This window comes from Galleria mellonella, unplaced genomic scaffold (genome assembly GCF_026898425.1).
Source record: "Galleria mellonella isolate WM207_F2 unplaced genomic scaffold, CSIRO_AGI_GalMel_v1 utg132, whole genome shotgun sequence".
Lineage (NCBI taxonomy): Eukaryota > Metazoa > Arthropoda > Insecta > Lepidoptera > Pyralidae > Galleria > Galleria mellonella.
In genome coordinates, this window is record NW_026441989.1 from 7435350 (window position 1) to 7452875 (window position 17526).

At 32.3% G+C, this 17526-nt stretch overlaps 3 protein-coding genes across 4 annotated transcripts; 1 reads left to right on the forward strand and 2 right to left on the reverse strand.

The window, feature by feature from the left end:
* Positions 1–651: 651 nt before the first annotated feature.
* On the reverse strand, positions 652–1840 carry LOC113518357 (ubiquitin carboxyl-terminal hydrolase-like). The gene has a single exon (XM_026903242.3). The coding sequence runs from the start codon at positions 1458–1460 to the stop codon at positions 771–773; it is 690 nt and encodes a 229-aa protein (XP_026759043.2). The 5' UTR covers positions 1461–1840; the 3' UTR covers positions 652–770.
* Positions 1841–7531: 5691 nt separating this feature from the next.
* Positions 7532–8898, reverse strand: LOC113518131 (ubiquitin carboxyl-terminal hydrolase isozyme L3-like). Of its 2 annotated transcripts, none has more exons than XM_026902908.3 (2): positions 8801–8898; positions 7532–8591 (listed from the first exon to the last, which is right to left on the reverse strand). In XM_026902908.3, the coding sequence occupies exon 2, from the start codon at positions 8584–8586 to the stop codon at positions 7894–7896; it is 693 nt and encodes a 230-aa protein (XP_026758709.2). In that variant the 5' UTR covers positions 8587–8591; positions 8801–8898; the 3' UTR covers positions 7532–7893. The 2 variants fall into 2 exon arrangements, with proteins under 2 accessions (XP_026758709.2, XP_026758708.2); XM_026902907.3 differs by having other exon boundaries at positions 8678–8818.
* A 2457-nt stretch (positions 8899–11355) lies between these two features.
* Positions 11356–17224, forward strand: LOC113518228 (uncharacterized). Its single transcript, XM_026903043.3, has 5 exons — positions 11356–11782; positions 11862–11999; positions 14305–14385; positions 15056–15308; positions 15620–17224. Exons 1-5 carry the CDS (start codon positions 11729–11731, stop codon positions 16363–16365), a joined length of 1272 nt encoding a protein of 423 aa, XP_026758844.2. The 5' UTR covers positions 11356–11728; the 3' UTR covers positions 16366–17224.
* The last annotated feature ends 302 nt before the right edge of the window (positions 17225–17526 follow it).

Sequence of the window (17526 nt, forward strand, 5' to 3'; positions counted from 1 at the left end):
CGGGTATATTGCTTTGCATAAATGAGCTTTTGGATTCAATCCCAGTCAGGAAATTTTAGGAAACGACATTTTCTAAATTTGCTCAGATCTGCTCCCAGACATATGTTGCCTAATTCCTCATAACAGGGTATCCTAGCTTGAAAACCAGGCAATTGGTGTGATGGTGTTGCACTTATTGTAATACCCTCCTCTCTCCTATAAGTGCTGGAAGAGGTTCCAATTTATTGAGTTATGAAGAGGACTGCCCTAAAGTTAGAAAAGCTGATATAATAAATAATACATTAATTAATAGCTCAAATAACTAAAACCAAATGGGGAAGAAAAAATCTTGTGAATTGACATTTTTAGTGTAAGATTACATATATGTAGCACAGTCATGACTTATATTGATGTGTTAAAATTATGAAAATAATTCTACCTACCATTTTGATTTATTAGACCTTATGCCAATGGAATTGTGCAAAGTATGTTATAATTATGTAAATAATACCTTATTAACTAGTAGTAGTTGTATATAATGTTGGTTTTAGTAGTTTATGTATTAAAAATATTTTGGTAAATTACCTACCTACTTGTAACTAAGTATTTAAACAAAGAAACAAGTTTGGGGGTGTTTAGTTTTTTTCAAGTAGCAAAGAAAAATATCTAAAATATATAATCATCATTTAATAAAATTTAAAATAAATAATATATGTATCACAAAAAGAATTATTTAACACTTAATAAGTAAGAGTACAATTTTAAATTTACTAAAGTTAATAATCTTTATTTTATTCATATTCTGATAATACCATCACTGTGAAACGAACTTCATCAGGATCACGATTTATGAATTCCATGCAAATTTTTGCAGCATCTTCTAAGAGATTTTCTGCAGTAGTAGGTCCATGATTTATAGGGAAAGCTTTATTGCCATCCAATTCATACAACATCCCATCTTTGTGCACAAATGCTATAAAATGATGATTCACAAGATCTTCAGGGCTGGAATTTGTTTGACCTTCTTCAGCCAATTCTTTATGAGCATTAATAATATTTGCAGATTTTGTAAAGAGAATTCCTCGTTCATCAGGATCCAGTGTTCTGGCTTCATCTAAGAACTTTTTCAAATAACCATCAGCAAGTTGTATTTTATCAAGATTGTTAGCTACACTATGGACGAGAGCTATAGTTCCACAAACATTACTTAGACACTGTTTCATATAAAAAACATTACTTGAAATTTCTTGGCCCTTAGACAAGATTTCACTTTCTTCTTTCTTTTTATGTTCTTCACTAGATGCAGATATAGGATATAGGAGCAAGACAGAAATAACCGGGCGAGGAACCCAAGACAGGCTTAAGGCATCTAAACCGATTACGTCCAGTATGCTCCAGTCGGGAGGAACTCCCAGTTTTTGAAGAAATTTAGTCATAACCTCAGGGTTGGATTCTATTGGTACCAAAACATCAGTTTCCATATTTTTCTAAACTATAAAGAACTTAGGTTACCGGTATATAAATATAATGCAATGAATTTCTGCAAGTAAACGGAAGTTTCTTCGAAGTAAACGGATTGTTCTGGAAGTAGTTATATTTTGAGACTTGGTAATATAAATTCTACGAAGGTATTTATTACTTGATTAATAGATTTCTTTGCTTGTAGGTATATCGAGGTTACTTTCACAGATCAGAAAAACTTAATAGGTAAGATATTATTATAATAATGGCCTACTTTCATTAATAAATTTATCACAATCATAGATAATAAAGGAATAGGAGTGGAGCGTTGTCTAATAAAATTAATTCGGAAGACTAAAAGTAACTAAAGGTAGTTTGTTTACAAGAATATATAGATAGTTGCAGTATTACCATCTCATTAATAGCGAATCTGCCATTTACCAAAATGCCAAAAATATGTCTACAAGAAAATGGAAAAAATACACAACGAATTCAATAAAATTACTTTAATAAACAAAAAAATTATATATTTAGAGGTAATTATTGATATTTTTAATTTATTATCGATAATTACCTCAAAATTTTCGTCTTCATTTTTCAAGTTTCCTACATACATTTTGAAGACATCTTTTTGATCATGGTTTTAGTTGGTCTTAAAGGAGACACTCAGTATTTCTTTATCTCCTGTTTTGTGCTAATTATAGCTGAAACATGTTGTTTTAGGAACCTATTCCTTATTTTTGTTTTGTTTAGATTTACCTTAGAGAATATTCTTTTGCACCAAGTGTTTTATATGGGTAAACATAATAAAACATAATAAACATCAGGAATGCCAACGCATGGGGGTATCATGGACAAAACAGTATACTCTGTTATGTCCATGGTACTGCTCCTGTCTATAGGCGACGGTTACCACTTTCCATCAGGTGGATCGTCAGCTTGTTTGCCATTCTAAGTTGTATAAAAAAAAAACTTTGTAGCCCTATTCGCGTCATGGATTTTTGCAATTGCTCCTCAAAATTTGTCTTTATTCAAAACTGTACTGGTGGTGCTACTTTCTCCTGATTCTAACCAAAGATTTAATTACTCCTTGTTCTTAGATTCGAACAAATATCTTACACTTTTATCAAATTTAATTTGTCGAAGTTTGTCATCAACTTTTTGAATGTTGTTTTCGACTACACTCGCGAGCAACCAAATCAATTCAGCCCTTGACAGCGCACATATGCATTGATTTTACTAAAACGACAAATGTCAATTATAAAAATGATATGGCATTCGAAAGCTTAAGATGTCAGCTTTAATTTGATATCATTATCATTGAAATCCATCAATTATTTCTTAAGTAAATGATGTCTGAACGTAAGAGTAGGAACAATGGGAATTTAGGAATAGGTCCCGTATTTTGGGAATAAAAAAAAAATTATAAAATTAAAAAAAAATATTAAATCAATACCTTCTATTGCCCCCTCTAGCCCTTATTAGAGCCTGCAGTCCGTTTTTCGTTGATATTATAATTTTTTTGACATTTTGTTGAGGAATGCCATCCCTCATCCACCAAAGTTAGTCGACCACGCTTAAATTCATTATATTAACGATACACGTTTGCCTTACAAGGGCCTTTATCCATGAATGCCATTTGAAGTCTATCGTACGATTTGTCCAGTTTCAGGCGACACTTAAAATTGTAAAAAATCATATTGCGAAAATGTTCTCGACACAAATCCATTTTTCAACGAGACACGGTAATTTTAATTAGCTCGCAAAAAATGTGGAGGGAAGTTTTGAATTTAGAACGTACCTATTTTTACTTATAATTAATCATATTTTTAAATAAATTATAACTGACCTGTCTCTATCGATGGTTTTCGTTTGGACCACATGAAACCCCACATCCTGCATATACACATATGTACAAAAATATATATATATATATATATATATATATATATATATATATATATATGCCAACCATGCGTTGGCATTCCTGATGTTTATATATATATATATATATATATATATATAATAGCAAATGCATAGTTTTAAGTGTTATTATGTAATAAAGTAAATTTAGAAAATTAAAATGTAAAAAACAAAATCAAGTCACTAAAATTTGGCTAAAGCGCATTGAGTTGCATATGTGAGTAACACACATGCGCAAACGAAAATAAACGTGTAGCGGAATTTGCTATGGATTACATTTGAAAGAATTTTGATACTTGTACACGTATTATTTTGAATGTATCTTAATAATGTATGTAATTATTAATGTGATATTTTTACTTAACTGAGTAAAGTAAACACTTGTTGGACTTTATAAATATAAAACATATAAATAACATGTCGTTAGATTGGTCTTGATTAAAAAAGTGCTAATAATGACCATAAATTATTATTATACTATGCTAATCTCAAAAATTGGAAAAAGAGCAGACAAATGAAATTATGGAAACATAAATTTATTTAATAATATTTTTATTGCACTAAATATTAGAAATACTTGTATCATACAACAAATACAAACAATAAATATGAGATAATTTAAATACAACAGTCAGTTACATTATTGCCATATTTACTTCTTCTAAAGATTTTAAATAATATAGACAATATAATATAATTCTAAATTTAATAACTACTAGCTGATGCCTGCGACTTTGACCGCGTGGTATTTGTTATTTCTGTTTAGTATATATTGATGTATGTACCCACTTATTTATTATGTCTGGGCAAACTGGAACAAGATTTCAAATGACATGTCATTCTCACTCTTTGCCTTAGATCGAAATGACTTAAATAGGTTGTGTACTAAGGTGTATAAGTTACTATAGGTTTTTAACTATCCCACGGGAACTCTTTATTTATTATTTTATTTCTCTTAATTTTCCGTTATTAAAAGTAGTTATATAAAATGTTGAACGGAGATGTAAGGTACTACCACGCAAAATTTCATTGAAATCGGTCTAACAGTTTCGGAGATTACCTATAGCCCGTACAAACAAACATCTGGATGTGTTCTATTTCACTTCTAACATCCCCCTGACTCGTTTTCTCAGTTTTATTATATTTATAGATATTGTATATTTTAAGTGAAAGTAAAACAAAGTTTTGTTAGACAATAACATTATTTAAACCTAAGTACCTATCTTACTAATATAATAAAACTGTAACTAGACGTTGTCTATATCGAATTGTAATTTAAGAAAATTATTATAAGGGGTCTAAATATGACTAATAGAAGCCAAAACAATATTTTTCTGAAATTTTGTTTGTATGTTTGTTCCGGCATCACACAAAAACAACTGCAATCAAATTGTTTACGATTTTTAAAATTAGGTATTTCTCTGTTAGTTTGTCATGTCTAACAAGAGAATGGCTTATATGACAATATTCATTGAAATTATATGATATTGGTGCGCTCGATATTTGCTTTGAGACAATATGATTCAAATAATATACTTTCTGATGGAGATTGAGAGTTAAATAAAAAATACTCATATTTTATTATTCATTTTCATTAAATGGAAATAATAATTGAAAACTACGTTCATTCATTCAAATAATGCATTGTATTTGTAGCTGCTGGACAAAAAAATAAGTAGAATGATCTACAAAAAGAAATGAGATGTCATCAAAAACAAAAAAAAAATGTAAAAAAAAAATCCTCACTATAAGAGTTATATTGTGAGATCTCATGTAAAATTAAGTCAGTTTCAAATATTAGAAATTTTTATACTTATAATAATTATATTCACTTGGCCACTACACAGCACCATAATTATAAAAGAATAATCTAATACAAAATCTACTATTTAGATTAGGTAAATCTAATCACCAGAGGGGAAAATTTTAACGAAATAACGACTTTTGTACGAATGGGACAGAGTCCTAATGTATATGTAATTGTTTATCTACTACAATTTTTAATTTTTCACCACATAATTACATTAGTTTTGTCAAAAGTTGACTAGAAGAGAATGCTATATACACTAATGAAAAAAATTAAGGGATCAAAAAAATGACGAATTTTTAGGTGATATTCAATAGGCTGTAACTTGGAGAAAAATCATCGTAGAGACTTTTTAGAAAAAAGCAAATTGTAGCTCCAAGTGTGTAATTTTTGGGTCTAAACTCGAAAAATATTTCCACACAACCACACAAAAATAGTTAAAAATTTTTATTACGTCTATGGTCTTTTAAATTTTTTTTGACATAATCACCATATGGACCAGATAACTTGTTTATTCAACTTCAAATTACTTTTTTAAATCCTCATTTTCGCGGAGATATCGGACTTTAAATGAAAAAGAATCATTTTGTCTTTGATTAACAATATCTCTGCAACTATTGATCGGGCAGAAAGTTGAAGGTGGGTTTCGGAAACTTGAATAAATTTTCTACAATGATGAGCAATTAATTTTTTAAAAAAAATTTTTTTCGATTTGGACATGTTTTTGAAAATACAGCAAAAAAAAGAGCTTTTGATGTTTTTTGCAAAGTAAAGCGTTAAATAAAAAATATTGAGGAAACCTCTAATGTTAAGTGTGCCTTTTACAGTTCAATATACCCACAAAGTTTCAATTTAATCCATTCAGCCGATTCTTTGTTTTACTCGATAAATTTTTTGAAAAAATTGAAGGTTCACATTTTTCGCTCCAAAAAGCACATAATCTTTAAAAATGAAAAAATCTTGTTTTTAAAAATCTTTGAATTAAAGATTTTTTTATTAAAAAAATTTTTTTCGATAATTCAGAAAATTATTGATTTCCAATTTTTTAACACAGTTTGCAATAAAAATGTGCAAAAAACCGAGATTTTTTTTTCATTTTTTAAGGATTATGAGCTTATTGGTACGAAAAAGCACACTTAACATTAGAAGCTGACGGCCCACCTAATGGAAAGTGGTAACCGTCGCCTATAGACATGAGCAGTACCATGGACATAACAGTATACTGTTTCGCCCATGATAACCCCATGCGTTGCCATTTCTCAATATTTTCCATTTAGCGCTTTACTTTGTAAAAAACCATCAGAAACCTCATTTTTGTTGTATTTTCAAAAACATGTTAACAATGAAAAAAATTTTTTTCAAAACACAATGGCTTATCTGACTAGGGAATTTATTCAAGTTTCCGGAACCCACCTTCAAGTTTCTGTGCGATTATTAGTTGCAGAGATATTGTTAGTCAAATACAAAATTATCCTTTTTTATTCAAAGTCCGATATCCCCGCGAAAAATGATCGTATAGAGGATTTAAAAAAGTAATTTGAATCTGAATAAACAAGTTATTTGATAGACGTAAAAAAAGCAAAAATTTCAAAATTACCTGAAAAAAATTGGAATGAAAAATTTTTCGACTTTAGACTCTACAATTTTTCACCAAGTTACAGCTTTTTGAAAATCACCTAAAAGTTTGATTTTTTTTATACAACAGTATGGCTAACAAGCTGACGGTCCACCTGATGGAAAGTGGTAACCGTCGCCTATAGACATGAGCAGTACCATGGACATAACAGTATACTGTTTCGCCCATGATACCCCCCATGCGTTGCCATTCCTGAGAATATAGATGTTATTCCTCTGTACCCTGTAAATTCACGCCATATCCCACCCTTCAAACCGAAACACAGCCATAAAAACACAACTGCTTTACGGTTGAAATACGAATGGGACAGAGGTACCCAAGCAATCTACTTTTGTAGTCTCCCTCTGGTCATCCCTTAATTTTTTCCATTAGTGTAGTATTAAGTCCACCTTTTGTACCAGACATTTTTTGTAATATGTCAATAAAGAATAAATAAATAATCACTGCCAATAGTAGTAAAATTAAACACAGAAGTGTGGGACATATTACTCATAATATTAAAAATAATAAAAACCTCAATCTTCATTTAGAAAAACTATTACATGTATTTAATAGAAAATGTCTGAGAGCAGCAGTGGTCTATGAACCGGCACATTGACTATTCTTTTGAGACTTCATTCTTTCTTCACTAATTTCTGATTTTGTTAAGATTTTATAATTTTTAGGATCTGCAATTTTTTGGGATAAAAATATATACTAAAATGTTTTATATAATAAAACATGAATAAAGTTACAAAAATCAATAAATACTTTATTGTATCACAAAAGCTTGCTTATATTGCACCTTTTTTTGTTTCACAAATAAAGCTCAGTTGCCGAGTACAGTAAGCCATAGATTATTAAGTGCCACATAGTCACATCAAATTTCCTAATTCTCATATATAGGTTATCATGTAAAATGAGAAAACAGGCAATAGACATTTGTGGTATGATCTAGACTAAGTCAATTTAGGAAAATTTCTATATCTGACTGAGAATTGAACCTGGCATACTTTTTAAGCAAAGCAACACCCTACCCCTGTGCCAAGCATATTGTCACAACAAAGGTAGAATAATAATAAAAATTGATGATATTTTTGAAGATAATTTAGTTGGAAGCTGCTAAAGCCATCACAGTAAAACGAACTTCATTAGGATCACGAGCCATGAATTCTTTGCAAATTTTAGCAGCATCTTCTAATAGATTATCTGGTGTAGTAGGTCCATGATTGATAGGGAAAGCCTTTCTGCCATCTAATTCATATAATGCTCCATTTTTGTGTACAAATGCTACAAAATGATGATCAACAGGTTCTTCGGCACTGGGGGTATTAGTTTGACCCTCTTGAGCCAATTCTTTATGAGCATTGATAATGCCTTCAGTCTTTGCAAACAGAGTTCCTCGAGCAGCAGCATCTAATGGTTTGGCTTCTTCTATAAATTTTTTCATAGGGCCATCAGAAAGCTGGATTTTATCACAATTGTTGGCGACACTGTGTACCAGAGCTACAGTGCCACAAGCATTACTTACATTTTGTTTCATATAAAAAATGTCACTTGAAACTTCTTGGCCCTTAGCCAATATTTCACTTTCCTCTTTCTTTTTATGATCTTCATATGCAGCAGATACAGGAAACAGCAGCATAACAGAAATAGTCGGACGAGGAACCCAAGACAGCATCTCAGAATCTAAGCCCATTACATCGACTATGCTCCAATTAGATGGAACACCTAATTTTTGAAGGAATTTATTCATAACCTCAGGATTTGATTCTATAGGTACTAAGGTATCAGACGCCATTTTATCTGTAATTTGAAACAAAAAGGTTACCGGCAATTTGTTAGTGACTGCTTTAGGGTAGGTGTAGTTAGAGGAAAGTTAGTAGACTTACATTTATATTTCAACGCAAAACTTATGGAACACAATCAAAGGATAGTGAATTGATTAGATGGAATTTTAGCAACTAGAAGTCGAGAGGCAGAGAAAAATCAATAAATGAAATGAATAAACCCACCTAGGTAAGTACCTAAATTTCTAGACTTTCAGAATTTAAAATATACACAGATTAAAAAGAATATGATCAGACAAAATTTGACATTGACAATATTTGAAGTTGTTTATTGGGGATTTAGCATTTTTCTTTATGGCAATATAGCAGTGAATGTTGTCATCCCAGCTGCAAGCTTAGTAGGTAAATTGTGCCAAGAAGCAGATTTTAAGATTTGGAGACTTAGTTAATTAGTACATTAATAATACAAAATCATAATAAAAAACATTTTTTTTCTTTTTCTAGTCTGCTAATTGGCAATCTGTTCCTTATAGAACACTAATCCAATCTGCTGTTTGGATGTCAGGTTTAAATATTGTTAATATATGATGAGGGCAATCCATAACCAGCTCTCAATCTCTGTCTGTAAATCTTTCTACCAGTCCTTGGATACTATATCTTTTTAATCGAGAGAAAGTAATGCTTCCCGATCCCTGTAATTGAGCGGCCAATTCATTTCTGTGCTTATTCAATCTGGACTGATAGTTTTTACTAAATGTCTCGATTTCCTGTTTTATCGTTTTCAGTTTGATGTCCATATTCATAAATTTATTACTTATATATTGTGGCATATTAAACATGTTTCTTATTGTCTTACTTTGGAACCTTTCCAATATTTCTATATTGCTGTTACTAGCTGAGCCCAAAAGTTGTATGCCATATGTCCAAATAGGTTTGATGATGGTTTTGTATATGGTCATGCAATCATATGTCAGTCGGAATTAACGTTCTATAAGCTAGTACAGCTACAGATTTTTGTGACTAGTTGTTTACGTTTAGTCCATATATGCTTTTGCCAGGTGAGTCAGCGGTCTAAGTGCATACCCAGGTACTTAACATCATCTGCCTGAGGTACTTATTCATTGTGTAACAGGACAGGCGGACATATTTTTCTTCTCAGTGTGAAGGTTACATGAATAGATTTGTATTTGTTGACTTTAATACGCCATTTTTCAAACCATTGTTCAACCATAATAAGATGTCTTTGGAGATTTTCCGATGCTATTTTTGGGTCTTTGTGAACAGACAGGAAGGCTCTGTCGTTCGCATATGTAGCAGTGGTGGTGACATCTTTGAGTATTGGTAAATCAGCAGTGAAAATCAGATACAGGACTGGACCCAAAATGCTGCCCTGTGGCACTCCAGAAAGTATTTCATGCATTTATAAAGCTCGTCATTATGTTTTACTTCAAAGCATCTTTTATTTAAATACGATTTTATTATTTGAAAGAAAGAGTGAGGAAGCGCCTGTTTAATTTTGAATAGAAGCCTGTCAAGCCAGACTTTATCAAATTCAGAAATATAGCAGAGCAGTATTTTTTTCCAGGGCTCTGTTTATGGTGTCAATTAAACGATGGACTTGTTTGATCGTACTGTGTCCCTCCCTGAATTACATAGAAGGAATGATAAAATATAAACATTAAATCATATGGTTGCCTCTTTTCTTACTATGCTAATATCATTAGCAAAAAGAGGATGTGATATATATATATATATATATATATATATACACACTATCAGTTACTTTTTTCTCGATTCGTAGTAGGCTAGTATATAGAAAATGTTATACGACTGTATAACTCTATGGATGGTGCATCTTTCGTCCTGTTTTTATTAATTATATTTGCATAAGAAGAAAGGAGAAAATCCCGATTGGGATAACGCTCATGATACATACGTGCTGCTTGCTGAGCATTCCCATCACAGAGACCGTAAATAAAAAACATTTCTGCATATTCACGTGGAGTGTATATATTAGGAATTTTCCTTCAAAAAACCAAGTTAAACAATATCCACATCACAAGCAAAATCAAGGTCCAATTCAAGCGTACTTCAACAAACAATAATATCGTAATGACGGGATTGAGTTAAACACATATGTAGTTCCAAGCTATAAGCAAGTCACTGAAAGTGTTGAGAGATAAAGAAAGGGAGAGTGAGTTCAAGTGTCGTCTATGATTGATCGGAAATAATACAAAAGATTTCCAGCGCGCGCCCATATGCGCAATTATTCTCGAAATAATATAATGGGTTGACTAACTGATAAGTTCTAAGTTTGAGCGCTGTACGTAAATTAAACATTTTTTAAATAAAATTACCCCAGAATTATACCTTATTTGGAATAAGTATGAGATGTAGATGTATTGAAAATAAAGTTTCAAAACGTTACAATACATTTTTTCTACACCAGCTTTGTTTAAATTTCAGTTAGAAAACTTTTAAACGTAAAGTTTGCATCTAGTTTATGTAATAATTTTCTTGTTGTTGTTCAATATGCTTGAATCTCATTTTAATTAGGAAGACTAATGTATTCTTATAACTACCTTGAACAAAAAACAACAATAAAATAAAAAAAAACAAATATGGTAAAATTTAATATTTAGCTTACATGGATGATATTTTCACCACATTTTGAAAACACAGCCTAATTTAATAACTACAAGACCTAGGACTATAAATTTTAGTATTTTTGTTAGAACAATAAGTCTCACTACCGCCCATAACCCGTTGGTCCACTACTAACGGGACAGTCTGTATACTCTTTGGTCTTTCTAATCTGTGTTTTATATGTAATTTTTGATGTTTGTTTAATATTTTTATTGTTTTTTTACTGGTTATCTTTTAGACTATTAATATTAAAAGCTAGTTATTTAAATGCAAAGACATTAAACAGTACTATACGAGCATAAAGCAGAACATTTTAGCTCAGATATAAATGAAATAATGTACCTACCTACTCTGTGGCTGTGATGGCACAACTGTAACTTATATGATTTTGTATTTTATTCACCAATTATTCGTACATAAATTTCTAGTTTCAACTTTAAAGTATTATGTGAATTAGTGTGAGTCTAGAATGAAGAATAGTGATAAAAGCAATAAATTTTCTTGAAAATGGCTGTTTGTGGATTGAGGACTTTGATGCTGATAGTCTGTGTGATAGAGTTGGTAAGGGCATCATAGGAACTTTTTTTTGAACTTTTTAATAAATATGTAATTTATAATGCGTTCACTTTTTAAATTTCAGATTTTTACTATACAACGCCAAGTATTCGACTTTTTGGGGTATATGTGGTTGCCTATTATTGCTAACTTTACAAATATTCTGCTGATCATATTTGGATCTTTTGGAGCAGTTCAATATATTACAAATTACATTATAGCAGTAAGTATACAACATTACAAATATACAACACACAAAGTTAATTAAAAAGTAAAAAAAAATAAGTTTTTATTCAATAAAGTCGGTGTAAGTCAAAGTACAAAACTTTCACTATTCTAACCATGCTTACAGTGCTTGTTCATAATTAAAATTATAATTACAACTTCCAATACTTACAAAATATCTTTGATTTACACAGGTTATTGTCAAATATTATAACTAATTGTTCCCTGGGATTCTTCTCATGCACATCAATGTATAAATTATCCTATGTGTTAGGATATAACTTACTCATGTACTAAATTTCATTCAAATCTGTTCAGCTTTTTAGTATGATTGAATAACAAACATTCATCCTCACAAACTTTCGCATTTATAATAGTCATACTCATACATATAGTAGGAAGTTGAATACCATCTAACCTCCTTATTTATAAAAACACAAACTTCTAAGAAACTTGTTTTAGTTATGGTAGTGTTGTCTTTTCATTTTTTATATATAGAGTGAAATAAAAATAATTTCATTCTATGAAGTGAGTGTTCTGCAGGAGAAATTGCACATTTTCATTAAAAAAAAATGTGGGTCTAAATAGTGCATATCATTTATTTAACAATTACGGGATGTAGTTTGGGAAATACTGATATTTTCTTTATTTTTATATAATAAACAATTAATTGTAAGTGAGTCCATTAAAAAAGTTACATCCTTATATAAACTTTTACCCCTATATTTATATCCTTAGGGGTAATATTATGATAAATCCTTTCTTATCTTTACTGAGCTAATATTATACTATCTAATGATGGTTGTGTGCTGTTGTCTGAGATACAGGTTTTATAACCTACTTCAGACACAGATGATTAAACTGATCCAAATGTATAAATAAATTTGTACCTACTTTTACTATAATTTCTAGTGCTGAGTTTGTTATAATCATGGTTATGTAATAAAGTTATTATTATTGAGTAAAAAATTTTTTTTATACAACTTAGAATGGCAAACAAGCTGATGGCCCACCTGATGGAAAGTGGTAACCATCGCCTATAGATTAATTACCCTGTAAATTCACGCCATATCCCACCCTTCAAACCGAAACACAGCCATTCAAACAATTCAAACGAGACATGGGCGGTACTGCAGTTCCTCCAGCGGTGCCAGATTGTCTATATGTATATCAAAGTGTTGAAGTGTATATACAATAAGGTTACATTGTCTATCCGAGTACAGAACTAGAGTATGAAACCCATCCCAGTACAGAAAAGAGTAAAACAGGGTGATGTCATATCCCCGAAACTCTTCACAGCTGCATTGGAAGATGTTTTCAAACTCTTGGAGTGGAAAAGATATGATATAAACATCAATGGTAAATATATCACTCACCTTCGATTTTCTGAGGACATAATAATCATGGCGGAATCGCTGGAGGATCTGAATACTATGCTCAATGACCTCAATGGTGTTTCTCAACAGGTAGGTCTTAAGATGAACATGGACAAGACTAAAATCATGTCTAACGTCCATGTTATACCTATACCCGTTACGATTGAGAACACAACGCTCGAAGTTGTCGATGAGTATGTATACCTGGGACAAGTTATCCGAATGGATAAATCCAACTTCGACCGAGAGGTCAACTGACGAATCCTACTCGGCTGGGCAGCGTTCAGAAAACTACGCCATATTTTTTTTTTATCTAAAATAGCTCAAAGTTTAAAACGAAGGTCTTTAAAAACCAGTGCGTGTTGTCAGTGATGACTTATGGAACCGAAACATGGTCCTACATGATTGTTCGTATGCAAAAACTTCAAATTACTCAGCGGGCTATGGAGAGAGCTATGCTCGGAGTCTCTTTGCGTGATAGAATCCGAAACGAAGATATCTGCAAAGGAACCAAAATAACCGACATAGCTCGACGGATAAGCAAGCTAAAGTGGCAAAGGGCTGGTCACATAGCTCGAAGAACCGATAACCGATAGGGAAGAAAAGTTCTTGAGTAGTGACCCCGTACGGGCAAGCGCAGTGTGGGACGACCCCCCACTAGATGGGGACGACTTGAAATCCATTGCAAGGATTCAGTGCATGCAGGTAGCTCAGGATCATTCTTTATGGCAGTCTATGGAGGAGGCTTATGTCCAGCAGTGGACGGATAATGACTGAAATGATGATAGTGGATATTTATTTTCAAACGTTCTTTTATGTGTTAAAAATTGTTGGTACATATATTTTTTTCAATTATAGGACAATGTGAAATACAGTATATTATTTTATTATATTGTAGTATATTATAATGTTTTACTTCTTTTACAGTATGCAATATGGAGTTTTATGTGGCTAACATGGAATGTATTTTTGATTTGCTACTATCTAAATTTGGGAACATTGAATAGAGTAAGTTGTATTTTGTTAAGTTTCCTAAGTATATACTATATTGTAATGTAATTACTACGTTTAACTTACATGTAATTAGGTCCAGAATGCTCGACTAGTTTCGAGATCATTCGGGACTCTTAATCATGAGCGGCTGCAATTCGAGCACGAGCCTGACTGCATACCTCGTGAGCCACTCGCCATCTTTCTTAGCTGTGACGGTGCTGCGAACGCCTATAGCTCGTTCTTAGTGGGCCAAAGCGCACTGTCAGGCTTGTGCTCGCGTCACAGCTGTTCATCATTAAGGGTCCGAAATGGTCCCAAAACTAGTTGAGTTTTCTTGATTTAATTATATGTAAGTTAAACTGGTAATAATTATATTAAAATAGAGTAAGTTGTAATAAATTATTATGAATGACAATGTTTGGAAATTACGCAAAATCTATCTCCACAGCGTAGACAGTCTAAGCTATAGTTTATTGTGGTCTTGAAATCATAGGCGTATAGATGTAATTGTAGAGATATATAAAATTTTATAATTAGTCTGTTGCAAAAAATATTATTTTTTTTGTTCTGAAGGGTTTTGAATGTATATTGAATGGGTAATGAATTTAGATTTGTTGTCACAGGAGAATAATAAACACAAATACTTCTAAATGTAATCTCAAAAGTACTTTATTTTATATTACAGGAAAGTGGTTTGCTGTCTTTAGGGACCGACAGTGTAAGCTGGTGGGAGAGTAATGGGTGGGGATGTCAGCCAGTGTGGGACGGGGAAGAAAGGCCCGGTACTTGGCGACCTGCTCGTGTAGATGGTTGTTTCCTTCAGTGGTACTATGTTGAGCTTGGACAGTCCATTTTAGCAGCTCTACTTACTACTATTGCCTTGCCACTCGCAGTAATCTTGGCTTTTAAATCAGTTAACAAAAGGAAGACGGCATCAGGTATAGCTTAACCTATATTTTTTATTTGTATGTTTTAATGCATAACACGTTTCATGAATAAAATTTCATTTACTGTAACAATCTATTAATATGATATTAACTGAGCACTCTCTGTGAGAAAACGATATCATTTTGTTATTATTTAAATAAAGTTTTCATTTCAATGCTTTCTTCTCTTGCATAGGTGTATTAGTGGAGATACTATATATTAGTTTTAACAAAAACTCCATACACAAATCTTTAAAGTTGCATTTCCTTATCTAAAATGTTTAATTCTAATTATGACAATAACCATAAAACTTTTGTTACAGAGAAAGGGACTCTACAAAGACGTACTGTTTACACAATGGAGTTGAGTCCAACGGAAACAACTACAAGTGAAGGATCTTTAAAACCGATGACACCTCGTCGTGTAAAACGTAGATCTGGTTCAAGAGGAGCTGGCTCATCTGTACGCAGATCGCGTCGGTCATATAGAAATGCTGGATACTTAGCATCCAGCGGTTCTTTACCTCGTGAAGGGCGACCTTCTCGTCCTACTTCGGCACATTCTTCATATTCCAATTTTCATGGCGCTCGACCTGCTTCCTATCATGCTCCTGAAAGAGACGCGATGTCACGTACTCAAGATGCTTACGATCCATCGCAGCCGCCTTCTGAATCTGTTCCTATAAAAACTAATAGGTATGATACCGTGAGAAGAGTTCACAAGAACTCCGGTTACGACGTCGTTGGACCTTACAACGAGCCCAACGGTGGTTGCGGTCCTCCTAGAACTTACGATCGTAACTTATCGCCCTACGATAATATAAGCCGTGGATACGAGACTGCATCAAGCTACGACAACAGGATGGATATGGATGCGGTCACGCAATGTGAATCTCCATCATACGGCGGTAGTACATACGGCGCAGTGAATAGCTACGGGGCTGCAGACGGCGCCTGGGATGTGCCGCCGCCTGCGCCGCCGGCGCCCGCCTACTGCGCGCGCGCCACGCCGCAAGCGCCGGGCCCGCCCGCTTACCAACCAGTAAATGACGCTTATCTAGTGCCTTGACCTAGACCTTGCATTAACGACGTGCCTTATTCTCAGTGACATTTACTTTATAGAATGGATTAGATAAATTAACAATTCTTTGAAAAATATCTTGCACTATGATGAATTTATTGAAGGTGGTTGTGAAAGAAGTGTAAAATGTTAAATGAATAGACATTGTACTTAGCTCAAGTTTAACAACGCGTTATATTTATATTTTTTATAATAATATAATGTTTATTCATTTATATTTTATATCTTATAACAATCATTCTGTGTTAGACTACAAAATATTGTTATAAAATCTTACATGTTTGGGTATTTGTACTAAAGAATCTCATTAGTCTTTGTTATTGATGTATGTAATACATTCCTTTTTATAACTTAGCTTTAATTCTTTTTTAATTATCTCAATTAATTTTTTTACCATAGTTAAAATGTAGAATAAAGGATAATACTTAAAAGAAAAAAAAAAACATCAGTTTAACTTTTTTTGATTGTATGTATTTACACATTGACGTTAAATATTGTATTGTTCGGCACTTTTACTTATAATTCTCAGTGTACTTTTGTTATTTGAGATTAGAAAGTAGGCAATTGATTGACTTTAAATTGATGTTTGCCTATCTGTTAAATATTTAAAAGAAATGTCCGTCCTATATAAGTCTGCTATTTTATAAATGTATCATTATTGATCTGTTAATGATCATTATTGCCATTTACGTGTTTGTATGAATGTTTACATTCCAGTGTTCCACTCCACTATTGTAGTAACTATACAATGAGCTTTATTAGATTAAGTAAGTATTAATAAGGTTATAATTATTTAAGCCACACTTTTGGCAAAAAATTGTACCAAATATATGCCGACTACAATTTATTAACTGACTTTTGTATTTTTTTTATACAACTTAGAATGGCAAACAAGCTGACGGCCAACCTGATGAAAAGTGGTAACCGTCGCCTATAGATATGAGCAGTACCATGGACATAACAGAGTATACTGTTTCGCCTATGATACCCCCCATGCGTTGCCATTCCTGAGGACTCGGATGTTATTCCTCTGTACCCTGTAAATTCACGCCATATCCCACCCTTCAAACCGAAACACAGCCATGCAAATACAACTGCTTTACGGTAGAAACATGAATGGGTCAGAGGTCAATTGTCCTAATTTGAATT

Coding starts and splice junctions, on each gene's coding strand:
- LOC113518357 (XM_026903242.3), bottom strand. CDS start 1,460: ATGGAAACTGATGTTTTGGTACCAATAGAATCCAACCCTGAGGTTATG.
- LOC113518131 (XM_026902908.3), bottom strand. CDS start 8,586: ATGGCGTCTGATACCTTAGTACCTATAGAATCAAATCCTGAGGTTATG.
- LOC113518228 (XM_026903043.3), top strand. CDS start 11,729: ATGGCTGTTTGTGGATTGAGGACTTTGATGCTGATAGTCTGTGTGATA. Junction 12,000..14,304: donor TTACAAATTACATTATAGCA/GTAAGTATACAA, acceptor CTTCTTTTACAG/TATGCAATATGGAGTTTTAT. Junction 15,309..15,619: donor CAAAAGGAAGACGGCATCAG/GTATAGCTTAAC, acceptor CTTTTGTTACAG/AGAAAGGGACTCTACAAAGA.